This window comes from Aulonocara stuartgranti (assembly GCF_965226115.1).
Source record: "Aulonocara stuartgranti genome assembly, chromosome: 14".
NCBI lineage: Eukaryota > Metazoa > Chordata > Actinopteri > Cichliformes > Cichlidae > Aulonocara > Aulonocara stuartgranti.
In genome coordinates, this window is record NC_138950.1 from 222501 (window position 1) to 237176 (window position 14676).

The following is a 14676-nucleotide window of genomic DNA, read 5'->3' on the forward strand; positions in this document are numbered from 1 at the left end:
CTTTGTGCTGCCCCCTGCAGGATGCTTGAGTACCAGCAGCAGATCTCCAGCCTGGAGGGCGACTGCCGTGAGCTCAGGAGCTGCTTGCAGGTAGGACCGCCTCACGTGGCTCACCTGTGGTGTAGCTGTGACGGACAGGTGGAGTCACTCCCTCCCACCTGTGACCAGTTCTATTATACTGACCAATAACTGTTGTCATTGTTTTCATCTGTAAACCGAGTAAGATGATGAAGGTCAGTGATGAGCAGTAAAAGGTCTGATTACCCACAATCCCCTCCTGCTGCCCTTTGGCTCCCAGCAGCCCTGCTTTCTGCTCCCATCGTGCTCCAGTGATGCAGCGGTGGTACCGGCAGCTGCTGACACACAGGATGCGACATCACACCGGGGCCTGTACAGAGCTCCTACAGCCTCTCTGTGATGATGTCATCCAACAGAATCTCAGCACGGAGCGTCGGGCTGAGGAGGAGGAGCAGGGAGCTGATCTCAAGTTTTCAAGCTGAGACCTTCGTTGCCCAGAACGTGCGAGCGTCACCCGTCAGAGCAGTGAGGTTAACGTAACTTCATGTTTCACAGGACCTGGAGAGGGCGAACCAGACGCTGAAGGACGAGTACGACGCCCTGCAGATCACCTTCTCCGCCCTGGAGGAGAAGCTGAGGAAGACCACCGAGGACAACCAGGAGCTGGTGTCGCGCTGGATGGCCGAGAAGGCTCAGGAGGCCAACCGGCTCAACGCCGAGAACGAGAAGGACAGCAGGTAGGCAGGGCGGCTGGAGGCGGGAGGAGGTCTGCTGCTGCGACTTCAGGTCATTTTCATCTGTGTGTGTGTTTCAGACGGCGGCAGGCCAAACTGCAGAAGGAGCTTGCTGACGCTGCCAAGGAACCGCTGCCCATTGAGGCGTGCGTGTCTGAGTTTGTATCAGATGAGATGTCCCAGAGAAATTCCCATGGTTACAGCAGACGGGAATAAATAAAGGAACAACAGTGACAGGATTTCCTCTCACGCCTGCTCACGTTGCTCTGCTTCTCTGCAGGGACGACGACATTGAGGTGCTGACTGAGGACGCCGGGAAGGCGGGGGGAGAGACGTCGCCGAGCCGGCCGCTTAGCAGGACTCCCAGGTGAGGCCGCACGTGCCCGCTGACCATTGACCTCTACGGAGGTTCAGCATGTGTGTGACGATGTGTCTCTGCCCGCAGTAAGAAGATCTCCCAGCAGCCTCCTGGGGGGCTGCTTGACTCCATCTCCCTCATGTTTGGGTATGTGTGTGTGCGTCTGTGTGTGTGCGTGTTATTGTATCTTTATTTCAGACATACACAAAAAAAAACAATATATACAAGTGCACATACTTGCATTTACGTGTATAAATAGGAATATATCTGTAAATACACACACGCATGTGCTCAGACAAATAAATAAAACAAATAAAAAACAGTCTAAATGACATGAAATGACAATTTTTAAGTCTGAAATGGAGTAGGAAGAAGTATAACATAGTTATTAGTCCCTACCCCAGTGTTGAACCCCACTGTTCACTGTTAGCCTGATTCCCGTCATCACTTACCCCACACACTAAACAAGGAATGAAGGACGTGTGTTAACATAGCTACAGTGATAGCTACAGTTTAATTAAAGTACAATGGCTGATCAACTTCATCAGTTTCTTCCAAAAACACTTTTCGAAACATCTTTATAAACCGACCAAGGCTTGAACATTGCTGTAGGTCCACAGGAAAACTGTTCCACAGTTTTACCCCACAGATGCTAACACAAAAGGTTTTAACACTTTTGTCTTCAGGTTTAGTTTTCCCTTCGATTCATAGTCCCCTTCTCTGTCAAAAACATCCTCTGTTCATTTCCTGGTAACATATTGTATCTGGCTTTGCACATCATTTTTGCAGTTTTATGTTTATAAGATCCATTAACTTCAAAATCTTTAATTTCAAGAACATGATGTTAGTGTGCTCTCTAAATCCTGCTTCAGTAATCATCCTGATTGCTTTTTTCTTTTTACATAAAGGTTGAAGTGAAGTTTTGTGTGTATTTCCACACAGTATTCCAAATATGGCAGTGTAAGTGAACAGTAAAGTACCCGGGGTGGAAGGCACAAAATGTTTAGCTTTACTCAGAACAGAGATGCTTCTGGACAGTGTAGCTTTATGTGAGGTTTCCAGCACATTTTGTTGTCTATTATCACACCCAGAAATTCTGTATGAGAAACGTACTTCAACGTTATTTATCAATTTCCAAACAACATAAATGTAGTTTTATTCAAATTTGGTGAAAACTTGTTTCTGTCAAACCATGTTTTCAGTTTAATCATTTCTTGTGTGACAATTTCCAAAAGCTGCTGTGAATTCTCTCCAGCACAAAAATAGTTGTATCATCTGCAAATAAAATAAACTGTAATATATCAGATGTTTTACATATATCATTGATGCACAGGATAAACAGCTTTGGTCCCAATGCTGACCCCTGTGGAACTCCACAATGTCCAGGCACTCTGATATTCACCAAGCTTCACAAATTGTTGCCTGTCTCTCAAATAACTCCTGACCCACTCGAGCACCACTCCTCTAATGCCGTAGTGCTCCAGTTCATCAAGTAATATTTCATGATTGATTGTGTCAAAAGCTTTTTTTAGGTCAATGAAAACACCGACTGTGTCTTTGATCTGTTTTATTAGTGATCTTTTCAATAAGAACCATTAATGCCATGTTGATCTGTTTGGTCTGGGACCATACTGACTGTCCATTATTATCTCATGTTTGTGTGTGTGGCCGCATGTGTGTGGGGGCTCCTCTGTATTGGAGCGTCTAGCTTGCACACGGCGCCTCCAGGTGACCGTCGTTGTCACTTGTCGATAAATGAAAGGTGACAGTTTGTTCGTCCTCAGCAGGCGTCGGAGCGCCAACTCTTTCAGCACTTCACCGGAGAGCAGCGAGGCCCCGTCAGGCGTCTGCGCTGAGGTCCGCGTGCCAACCACGGCGCTGCACGTCTTCGTAAGTACCGTCACTCTTCGTCATCGTCGAGATGACTTGCACGGCCGTCTCTCAGTCTGCGCTCTCTCTCTCTCTGAGCGTTCAGGAAGCCCACGACGGCGAGGTGAATGCTGTGAGGTTCAGCCCTGGCTCCCGTCTCCTAGCAACTGGAGGGATGGACCGCAGGGTGAAGCTGTGGGAGGTGGTGGCAGGTGAGTGGAGGCGGGGTTTAAACAGGAAGTTGTTTTGCTTGCACAAGGATGTTTGATTGAATAACCCTGGAGCTGCAGCAGGTCACGTGACTAAATCACTTCCTGTGATTGCGTTCAGGTCACTGTGAGCCCAAAGGAGCTCTGACCGGCAGCAACGCGGGAATCACCAGCATCGAGTTCGACAGTGCTGTGAGTGTACGCGCGGCGGAAGGATACTGCAGCGTTACTTCCTGTTCAGACTGACCTGCTTTCCTGTGTTTCAGGGCTCCTACCTGCTCGCCGCCTCCAACGACTTCGCCAGCCGGATTTGGACCGTGGATGACTACAGACTGAGGGTGAGCGCGTCCAGCTGTCACACAGCTGCGTCACACACGCTCGCCGTAAATCCAACCGTGTCAGCAGATTAGTCAGCTGAGCTGTTCGAGTAACCTTGGCTACGGCGGCTGCAGTAGGACGAACAGCCCGCACGGAGCAGAAAGGTTCCACGTTGCCTCAGAGCAGCCGGCGCCGTGTTTCTGCACCTGTTTGTGTTTGAAACACATTTTTCTGCAGTTTATTCAACAGATTTTTTTCACAAAATCAGGAAAATATTTCTAAGTAAGCGCTGCCCCCTGGTGGTCAGCTGCCCCTGTCTGCGTGCGCTGAGCTAAACCACGCGTTCTTGTCCGACAACTGAGCCCAGCAGGAAGTGGCGGCTCAGTTTCCTGGTCAGTGATGTCATGTAAAAGGTCTGAAGCTCAGCTCTTCCCCCTCGCGGCCACCATTTTGGCTCCCAGCAGCCCGGCTCTCTGCTGCCATCGTGCTCTAGTGGTGCGGCGATGGTCTCGGCAGCTGCTGACACACAGGATGTGACATCACTGCGAGGTCTGTACAGAGCTCCTACAGCTTCTCTGTGATGATGTCATCCAACAAAACCAATCAGCATGGAGCATCAGGCCGAGGGGTGGGGTCTGAGCAGTGATCTCACACCTGTTCTGAGGCCAGAAAACTGTTGTCCATCTAATGTCACCTGTCTGAATCAGGTGACGTCCCCACGGTGACATGGTCAGCTACATGTCGCCGGGGTTTCTCGTACTGACAGGAAGTGGCAGATGTCACCTGCCGATGACCTGTGTGTGTGTTTACCTGCGCTTACCTGTGTCTTTCTGTCCGTCCGGCAGCACACGCTGACGGGTCACAGCGGGAAAGTCCTCTCCGCTCGCTTCCTGTTGGACAACGCTCGCATCGTCTCTGGGAGCTACGACCGCACGCTCAAACTGTGGGACCTTCGCAGCAAAGTCTGTACGTGAGTGCACGCTCGCTCGGTCTCAGTGAGTCCTCACCCAAGCTAACTGTCGCTCACCTGTGCAGGTATGAAGACGGTGTTCGCGGGCTCCAGCTGCAACGACATCGTGTGCACCGAGCAGTGCGTCATGAGCGGACATTTTGACAAGAAGGTTCGCTTCTGGGACATCAGGTGAGCGGCGCACGAACGCTGTCATCACTCAGCATCTCTGCCATTGCTCTGTGTCACGGTGATGACACGCTCGGTCTGCGTGTGTGTGTGAGATCAGGGCGGAGAGCATCGTGCGGGAGCTGGAGCTGTTCGGCAGAGTGACGTCTCTGGATCTGAACCACGATCGCACCGAGCTGCTCACCTGCTCCAGAGACGACCTGGTGAAGATCGTCGACCTGCGCACCAACGCCGTGAAGCAGACGCTCAGGTGAGGCGGGCCCAGTGTAACACAAAGCGGTCGAAGTTTGAAGGCAGCCGTGCAGGTGGGAAGCAGAAACATGGCGAGTCCATCTCACCTGAGTTGGCAGGCAGTCAGTAGGGCTGTGAGGAAATATCACCTTATATTTAAATAACCTCCAAAAACAAGAAGAAGAAGAAGAAGAATAGCTCTTTGTTACAAGAACAGTGAAAGGCAGTTTGGCATCTCCCCATGTGTGTGAAATATTATCTACTCAATGACACAGAGAAAGTTACATTTACACAAGAAAGATATGTACACGTTACACACACGCATACATGCCATCTGAGGAGCAGGTGCAGGGGGGTCAGTGATAGTGCACATGGAGTGGTTGCTGTTGCTACTATAATACATGCAGTTTAAAGAGGAATGTTGGTTGCATCATAGTATAACTAAAAATACGGTTTATAAATCAAGTGTAAAACATGAACTCAGTGTTTTTAACGATCAACTGCACACGAGGTGGTCGGCGCCGACCTTTAACGAACAAAAAGAACATCAAGCTAAGAGTTCACGAGACAAAACGGCTGAAACAACAAAGCGGCTCTTTTGTGTGTGTAACATATAAAAATAGTCAAACTGACTGACGGTCGTACGTCAGACAAGTAAAGTACCCAGGATACTTTTGTTGCCGTAGTGACACTGAGTCACTGTTGACGTCACAGGCAGATCCACTTCCTGTGCTCCGCTGTGGTCATGTGACTGACTCATTCTGTTTGCGATGTGATGGTCAGGTGACCTCGGCCGACTCACTGTGTGTGTTTGTGTTCAGTGCGCAGGGTTTCAAGTGTGGCGCTGATTGGACCAGAGTGACATTCAGGTGGGTTCCTCTCATTACTTGTGTGTGTGTGTGGTGAGTGAGAGAGAGATCTGAGCACGCTCAGTGTGTCTCGTTCTTTCAGTCCTGACGGGAGCTACGTGGCCGGCGGATCAGCTGACGGCGCTCTGTACATCTGGAATGTGCTGACGGGGAAAGTGGACCGAACTCTAGACCGGAACCACAGGTAAGATCGTTCAGGTTTATCCACACGCCAGCGGCTTATGCCGCACTGTTGACCTTTGACCTCTCCTTGCTACTGCTGTTGCAGCTCAGCCATCAACTCGGTGTCCTGGTCGCCTTCAGGAGCATACGTGGCAAGCGTGGAGAAAGGCAGTCGCGCCATCTTGTGGTCAGACATGTGACCGGGCCCGAGGAGGCGGAGTCAGGCTGTAGGCAGCCAGTGGCGGCCCCTCTGCCATCTTCATCGTGGTGAAGATGAAGAGGATTCACTGAGACTGTGGAGACGAGCTGCCGTGTTCTGTTTCTGCAGCTTTTAATGTTCAGCATCATTTTAATGACCGGGAGGAGGCGGAGCCACATGCGGCGCCGCAGCTGCTGATGCGAGGACAGCCGTCGGATGTCAGGTGACACGTTGGAAACGCAGAGACATTTCACTGTTGACACTTCCTCTCCTCATCCTCACTCCACAGGACGCCTCAGGAAACAGGAAGTGCGTGCACCGACTAATCAGAGATTAAAGAAACTGTCGTGTGGTTTGTTCCTGTCTGCACTCGGCAATGCCTCATTTCTACCTCGCCGCTTCGCTCGCTCCAGGTACTGCTGACTTCCTGTTGTTCGTTTTCCACGGCAGACAGAACCGCGTCCTTGCTGTGGGTGTCGCTGTGACATCATCAGCAGGACAGCGTGTCGCACATCACGTGTTATGAATGCGGCGCCTGCCCGAGCCTCAACAGGTGGTCAGCACGAGCCTCAGTTCCGTCATCAGAGGGGGCGGAGTGGAAATGAGGCCGTTTGGACCGTAAAGTGAACCGCCATCAGTGATGTTTTTCCACAAACAGGAAGTGGACCTTCACATTAAACTGTGTCAGAGCACACCTGTGTGGGTTTGTGTGTTTGATTCACAGGTGTGTTACATACTGCACTAACCTCGCTGCGAGCACGGACAGATTGTGTAACCTGATGATTGTAAATGTCCTGTAAAAATCCTGATGAATAAATCCTCTGACACACGAGAGTTCTTCCACGCCGCTCGCTCTCTGAGCGCCTCATAGCGGTGGCGAGCTGTTCTTTGTTCTTGAGCCCAGGTTGTCTCGTTTTACGTCTCGATGTTTCCTGTGTTCTTCACATTAAGGAGCCAAACATTCCTGCTGGAAGCAGGGCTCGCAAAATTCCCTGGTTGCCCTTCGGGTGGGCATGCTTCAGTTTTTGGTAGAGATTATTTTTATTGTATAATATTGTAAAGCAAACAAAACATCAATCAAAAAATTGTTAAAACAGAAATTACAACATCCATCCGTTTGCTTCCACTTGTCCTTTTCAGGGTCGCGGGGGGCGCTGGAGCCTATCCAGCTGTTATAGGGCGAGAGGCGGGGTCCACCCTGGTCAGGTCACCAGTCTGTCAGGGCTAACATGTAGAGACAGACAACCATTCTCACCTATGGGCAATTTACACTAATCAATTAACCCTGCAATCTGCATGAAATGACAACAACTGTATAAAATTATAATCATCATCAACTCAAATATTTGGTTGTAATTGAACAGAAATTTCTATGAACTGTGTAGAACATGAGAATCTGACATTTCCGCTGACGTCACGGAGGAGAAAATGCCACTCGACGTTGAGGCCGCAGCATCTCCTTCATCAGCGTTTTCGCGGCCTCCATTTCACTGCTCTTTGTTCTTGTCGGGATTTTATGATCCAGGTGTCTTGAACCTTCTCCAGAAAACATCCAGAAATGAATCATCGTGTCAGGGCAAAAAGATTCAGCCAGCTCTAATATGTGTGCCACACAGTGGGTTGTTATGATGTGGGGTATCCTGTTTCAGTCTCCCAGCTGTTCCTGTTTTCTCTCTTCTCCGATACCCGTGGTGTTCGCTGCTTCATCAATAGCCTCTAAAATATCTGCAGCGTTTGCACTCCTGACTGGCTGACATTTGATCATGTATGTGGACGTTACATTTGTGCAAACTGCATGCTGTGATGTCAGCAGCATCCTAACAACATAATGCAGTACGTCAGGTTTAATTTGAACCATTACAAAGAAAGTGGCTGACCAGGAGGAAGTGTGAACAGGAAGTTGTTTAAATGTTTAGCAGTCTATAGGACTTGATCCTCTGTGACACATTCATGTATTATCTGAGGCTGGATTAATTAAAAATTAAGCACATGCAGCCATATATGACTGCGTCCATGCAATAAGCGATCAGACAAACACGGCTGTGTGTGGGTCGATGTCTTTTTTTTCTCTGCCGTCAGGGTTCGAGTCCAGCTGAGAAAGAGAAGAAAGGGCCAACACAGGAGGTGAGTTTTATAAAGATCGTAAGTTATCAGAGGATAAAGTGACATTTTTCTGTCTCATGTCTTTGTCTCACATGGAAACAGTGAAGACAGGAAATGTGTCTTCGGTGCTGTTACACCATATGAAACTAGTTTCACCACTGTCAAAGGAGCTTGCAAAGAAAAGCGTCTGGACTTCTTTAAGTTGCTTGAAGACGTTTCACCTCTCATCCGAGAAGCTTCTTCAGTTCTAGGGTTAAATGGTGGAGAGTCCCAGATTTAAACCCAGTGGGAGTTTCCCCCCACAGAGGGACAAAGGACCCCCTGATGATCCTCTAATTGCCTGAGCCAAGGTGTGAAACTGGGTGTGGGTCACAATCAGCCAGGGTTTCAGGTGAGCTCATTGTGAAACCTGGCCCCACCTTATCATGCGAATTCCTGAGGTCAGATGGCCCAGGATGTGAGTGGGCATTAAGGCGTCTGGGAAGGATCTCAAAACTGGATTATAGATGGCAGAGAGTTGGTGTCGTAAACCCCGCCTCTGTTCAAAGATGGTCGCTCACAGTGGACATAGATGCTTCTTTCACTCCTCTTTCAAACCATCTGTCCTCTCTGTCCAACATGTGAACATTGGCATCCTCAAAGAGTGACCTTTGACCTTTAGATGCAGATGGACTGCTGAGTCTTGTCCTGTGGAGGTGGCTCTTCTGTGTTGTGCCATGCGCTTGTGAAGTGGCTGTTTGGTCTCTCCGATGTAGAGGTCTGGGCATTCCTCGCTGCACTGTACAGCATACACCACATTGTTAAGTTTGTGTTTTGGCGTTTTGTCTTTCGGGTGAACCAGTTTCTGTCTGAGCGTGTTGCTGGGTCTGAAATGCACCAGGATGTCGTGCTTGGAGAAAACTCTCCTGAGTTTCTCTGATACACCGGCTACATAGGGGATGACAATGTTGTTGCGTCTGTCCTTCTTATCCTCCCTCGCTGGTGTCTGGTCTTCTTTTCTGTGCCTCTTTGCTGACTTTAAGAACGCCCATTTAGGATAGCCGCACGTTTTGAGTGCTTCCTTTACATGTGTGTGTTCCTTCTTTTTCCCTTCAGGCTTAGAGGGAACATGTTCTGCCCGGTGGTGTAGGGTCCTGATTACTCCAAGTTTGTGTTCCAGAGGGTGATGGGAGTCAAAGAGGAGGTACTGGTCCGTGTGTGTGGGCTTCCGGTAAACTTTGATGTTGAGGTTGCCGTTCTCTTCAATGTGCACAGCGCAGTCCAGGAAAGGCAAACAGTCGTCCTTTGTGTCTTCCCTGGTGAACTTGATGTTTTTATCCACAGCGTTAATGTGCGCAGTGAAGGATTCCACTTCTTGTGTCTTGATTTTGACCCAGGTGTCGTCCACATATCTGTACCAGTGGCTGGGTACTCTTCCTTTGAAAGAGCCAAGAGCCTTCCTTTCCACTTCCTCCATGTAAAGGTTGGCTACAATAGGTGACACGGGGGAGTCCATGGCACAGCCATGTTTTTGTCTGTAAAAGCCTTCGTTATATTTGAAGTATGTAGTGGTGAGGCAGAGGTCTAACAGTGTGCAGATCTGATCGGGTGTGAAGTTGGTCCTGTCCTCCAAGGAGCTGTCTTCTTGTAGTCGTTTTCTGACAGTCTCCACGGCCTCCGTGGTGGGTATGCAAGTGAAGAGAGAGACTACATCAAAGGACACCATGGTTTCATCTGGATCCAGGGGAAGTTTCTGGACCTTGTCGGTGAAGTCGGTGGAGTTCTTGATGTGGTGTGGGGTGTTCCCGTAGCAAGGTGTTTCGAGATGTTGTAAGTGGCTGAGTTTATGCTACTGACTATGGGCCTGAGTTGGACCCCTTCCTTGTCAATTTTAGGAAGTCCGTAAATGCAGGGTATGGTATCCCCTGGATAAAGGCGGTGATTTTGTCCTTTTCAAAGTCTTGAAGACAAGCTATAACTTTCTTTTTGTAGCTTTCTTTTAAGGCTTCGTAGGTATTGTTGTCACTGAGGAGAGTAGCGATCTTTGTGTGGTAATCTGTAGTATTTAGGACCACGGTGCATCTTCCCTTATCAGCTGGCAATATAGTGAAGTTGTGGTCTTTGCTCAGGGAAGCAACGGCCTTTTCTTGTATTGTGAGGTTGGATGGAGGGACTTTGGCACTGGAGAGCGTGGCTGAGACTTTCATCCTGATTTGCTCTGCTTCTGTCTGTGATAATTTATTAATCCGTATGGCGGTTTCTGTGGCTGTGATGAGGTCCACTATGGGCAACTGTTGCGGGGAAATGAGTCCTTTGGCTAATACTCTTTTCAGGTTCAGTGAGATTCCAGTCTGAAAAGTTCTTTACCCATTTGTCCTGACTGTCCTCAGGTGTGTTTTCTTCTCTGAGTTGTGTAGGTTCAGAATGAGGAGTGAGTGTTTTTGAAAGCAAGGTGTGAAATTTCCTCCGTTGTCTTTCTCTTCCTTTCCCAGCAACACACTCAGACAAAAACTGGTTCACCTGAAAGACAAAACTCCAAAACACAAACTTAACAACGTGGTGTATGCTGTACAGTGTAGCGAGGAATGCCCAGACATTTAACCCTAGAACTGAAGAAGCTTCTCGGATGAGAGGTGAAACGTCTTCAAGCAACTTAAAGAAGTCCAGACGCTTTTCTTTGCAAGCTCCTTTGACTACGATGACCTGGATGACTGAGAACCTTCACAGACATATTGAATGGCGTATATTTTAAAGTAAAGGATTTAAAACCAAGTTAGTACAAACATCACTAATGTCACATAACTTTGCCGACATGTGGCCAACAGTTATGTTTTAATGTTCTTCATTATTAAACATTTGCAAATAAATAAATGACACAATATTCAGTACTTACTTTTGAAAGTTTACTCTTCGGGCGCCCCGCTTTTTTCCCGAACAAATTATCCACATCCACCACCGCGCTATGAAGTCTGGGATATGTTGGGCCATACACAGACCCATCCTTCAAATTCAGGGAAATGAAGGATGCTTTTGAGCAGCCTTTGAATTAGGACAGCCTGTGTCACATCGCTGTGACGTAATCGGCCTTAAAATGCGGCCTTTGAGGTTGCAGACCCTGATTTGGGATACAGCCTGTTTGTTCAGTTTGCCAGTCTGCCTGTTTAGTTTATTGGTGTTTTCAGTTTAGTTATTTCACGGTTGTCATCCCATGACAGCATGTCCTGACTGCGGGGTTTTGGAAACAAATTAAAACGTACAGCTCTGTTATCACTTCCAACATAAATGAAGACAGAAAACTAAACAGCAGTGACGTTTGTAGGGTTACTGAAGTTGGGCTAGCTGCTATATAATGATGTGCTACGTGACCGCTAGCGACACAGCTATGTTAGCATAATATAAACAAGCTAACTTTTTTCCCACTCGATAAAAGTTAAGGTGAGTGTTCTCGGTGGTCAGAAACAAATGTAATCGCATGGCAGGATGCTGTAAAAGGACCAAACTTCAGCCAGGAGAACAACTGAGATAATCCATCCACAATACGAGGTTAGTCATTCATATACTGCTGCATGGGCTGGGCTGTAGTTACATCCTAAGGTTTTAAAAACTGAGCTTAAATAAATGATTAGTGGTAATAAATGCTGAGGGAAGTCAACAGTGATCACTGACTGTTTTAGGAGCTTTTTGAGATCAAATAGAAGAAAATACAAAACATTAAACATGTTAACAACACAAAAGCCATATTAAACGCAGACTACTTTAGACCCGGAAGTAGGATTCATCACGTCATCACTGAACAACCGGATATGTTGTAACTTTATTGCAGTTTATTGTTTGATAACAGCATTTTGGTTATTTTGTAAGTGATTTAAGTGTTAGCCACATGTTTAGTGAGAGCTGCTAATTATAGATTTAATTTTCTGCTAAAAGGGAGCATTTAACATGTATTTTCGTTAGAAAACTGCATTTCCCAGAATCCTTTGTGGTAGACGAAAGTTACTCTGGGTTTTAGCTAGCAAAGAAAGCTCCGGGAAGCCATTATATGTTGCTCTGATATCGAGCAGTTTATTTGTTGTACATTCCCCTTTTTGAAGCCTTATATAAAGACTATCGTTTCTACAATTGATCTCCGATCCATCTTCTTGGCTAAGTGGATTCGCCACAACACTATACTTTAACATGTACTCCAGCATCTTGTTCATGGGGTACATTGCTGCTAACAGGTAGAGAACCTTTGTTGATTTCAGACTGTAGTTCATAAGAATATTAAAAGCTTAATAAACATGAATCTTGTTCTCTTCTTGACGCCTTCTGCAGATGAGAACAGGAACTGCTGTGATTGATTAGTAAAGTTATCTACTGCCTCCTTCCTCTGGTCTCTCCAGGTATCTGAAGATCATCCATCCATCAGGAACTCACATGATGCAGATAGTACAAGCTGCAAAAATCATCTCCGGGGTCACCTGGGCTTGTCTCCTGGCCCCAACAATCAGCTTCATCACCACATTTTTCATCACCCCAAAACCTCAGACCTGACCTCCGACGCTGTGACTCGGTCTTCAGTGCATCTGCCAGCCTGCTCGGAAAAGTCATCCACACCTGTTTGGGGATCATCTTCCTGGTGGTCCTAATATCCTTGATCTTCAGACTGTGATCAGCTGACCTGGTGCTCGTTGTGGATTTACACAACTGAATTCAACCAGATGTAAACAGATGTTTCATGAGTTTCCCCGCCTGATTTCCATTCCCTACATTGATAGTAGGGTTAGGGGAGGCAGTTGAGACGGTTCGCCTAGGACGTATCCTGGGTGAGGTGTTCCTAGTATGTCCCACTGGGAGAAAGCCCCGGGCAGACCCAGGACACGCTGGTGAGCGTACATCTCTCGGCTGGCCTGGGAACGGCTCGGTCTTCCCCAGAGAGAGGGAGGTCTATGCTTCTCTGCTTAGGCTCCTCCCCCTGCGACCGAGCCCCGGATAAGCAGAAGAAAATAGATGGATGGACTCTGATAGTAATACTGTTTATACTGTGTTCATCCTCGACTGAACACTGTTGGTATGAAGGCTGAGGTCATTTGGAGTCCAGGGAGCGCTTTTAAAGACCTTCTATGACTCTGTGGTGGCATCTGCCATTTTTTACAGTGTGGTATGTTGGAGCAGCAGTTTATCGGCAGCTGAGAGGAAGAGGCTGGATAAACTCATCAGGAAGGCCAGCTCTGTTCTGGGATGCACCCTGGACCCAGTGCAGGTGGTGGGAGACAGAAGGACTGAGTCTCCCACCCCATGCATGTAAATGTTGCTGAACTGCAGAGCTGCTTCAGTGACAGACTGCTGCATCCTCGATGCATGAAGGAGCTTTTCTGCAGGTCCTTCCTCCCTGCAACTGTCAGACTGTACGATCAGAACTGCTCCCAACAAACGTAGATGTTTACATCTGTGCTGTAACAGCAATAATTTAATCAACCGATTTACACTATAACCAGGGTTTGCCTCTTATCTGTATTTAATTTTATTTAATTTAATAACGGTACAGTACTCTGCTTTTGGTAACCATTGTCCTTGATGTAAATATGTAAAAATTGTGTATGTTTCTGTTCTGTGTCCTGTGTCCTGTTTGTTTGTATATGTGTCTTTCTGGCTGCTGTTAGAACAAAATTTCCCCTTGTGGAACAATTAAGGGATTCTTATACCACAACACACGCAGCACATGGCAGGGAATTAAATCTGTCACAAACTAATCAAGAACCACAACTACCACAGACACCCGACATGCCACCCATCCAGACAGTCTTAAAACCTTCTACACCAGGTTTGACAGGCTGAACACAGACACAACCTCAAAGGCCCCCAGCTGCCCCACGGGCACTGGCTTCCAGGTCAAACACACACAGGTCCTGAAAACTCTGAAGAAGGTGAACCCCCACAAGGATGTGGGACCCGATAGAGTTCCTCCCAGAATTCTGAAGGCCTGTGGGGAACAACTAGCTGCTGTGTATGCCGACATCTTCAACCTGTCACTATCCCAGGCAGTGCTCCACCATTATACCAGTACCCTAAATGACTTCAGGCCAGTAGCACTCACACCAGTTGCCATGAAGTGCCTAGAACAACTGGTTCTCACACACATCAACCACATGGTCCCAGGCGCTGTCAATCCCCTCCAGTTTGCTTACCGTCCCAATCCCAGCTGTGAAACTCAGAAACCAGTCTTACTTGTTATCATCTATCGTCCACCTGGGCCTTACACAGAGTTTCTGTCTGATTTCTCAGACTTTTTATCTGATTTAGTTCTGAGCTCAGATAAAATAATTATTGTGGGTAATTTTAACATCCATGTAGATGCTAAAAATGACAGCCTCAACATGGCATTTAATCTGTTATTAGACTCAATTGGCTTCTCTCAAAATGTAAAAGAACCCACCCACCACTTTAATCACACTCTAGATCTTGTTTTAACATATGGCATAGAAACTAAAGGACAGTGTGTGGCTGATG

General features: G+C 47.6%; 1 protein-coding gene across 3 annotated transcripts in view; it reads left to right on the plus strand.

The window, feature by feature from the left end:
- atg16l1 (ATG16 autophagy related 16-like 1) overlaps positions 1-6939 on the plus strand; it is a 27370-nt gene extending 20431 nt beyond the window's left edge. For 2 of the 3 annotated variants that reach the window (XM_082503514.1, XM_082503515.1), the window contains exons 6-20: positions 21-90; positions 574-755; positions 833-898; positions 1033-1119; positions 1198-1257; positions 2895-3000; positions 3086-3191; positions 3310-3380; positions 3455-3526; positions 4352-4472; positions 4542-4647; positions 4745-4894; positions 5697-5744; positions 5827-5928; positions 6013-6939. In XM_082503514.1, coding sequence (XP_082359640.1) covers positions 21-90; positions 574-755; positions 833-898; positions 1033-1119; positions 1198-1257; positions 2895-3000; positions 3086-3191; positions 3310-3380; positions 3455-3526; positions 4352-4472; positions 4542-4647; positions 4745-4894; positions 5697-5744; positions 5827-5928; positions 6013-6106 — 1441 coding nt within the window. In that variant the 3' untranslated portion in view covers positions 6107-6939. The remainder of the gene's footprint in view (positions 1-20; positions 91-573; positions 756-832; positions 899-1032; positions 1120-1197; positions 1258-2894; positions 3001-3085; positions 3192-3309; positions 3381-3454; positions 3527-4351; positions 4473-4541; positions 4648-4744; positions 4895-5696; positions 5745-5826; positions 5929-6012) is intronic. The other variant, XM_082503516.1, reaches the window with a different exon arrangement.
- The last annotated feature ends 7737 nt before the right edge of the window (positions 6940-14676 follow it).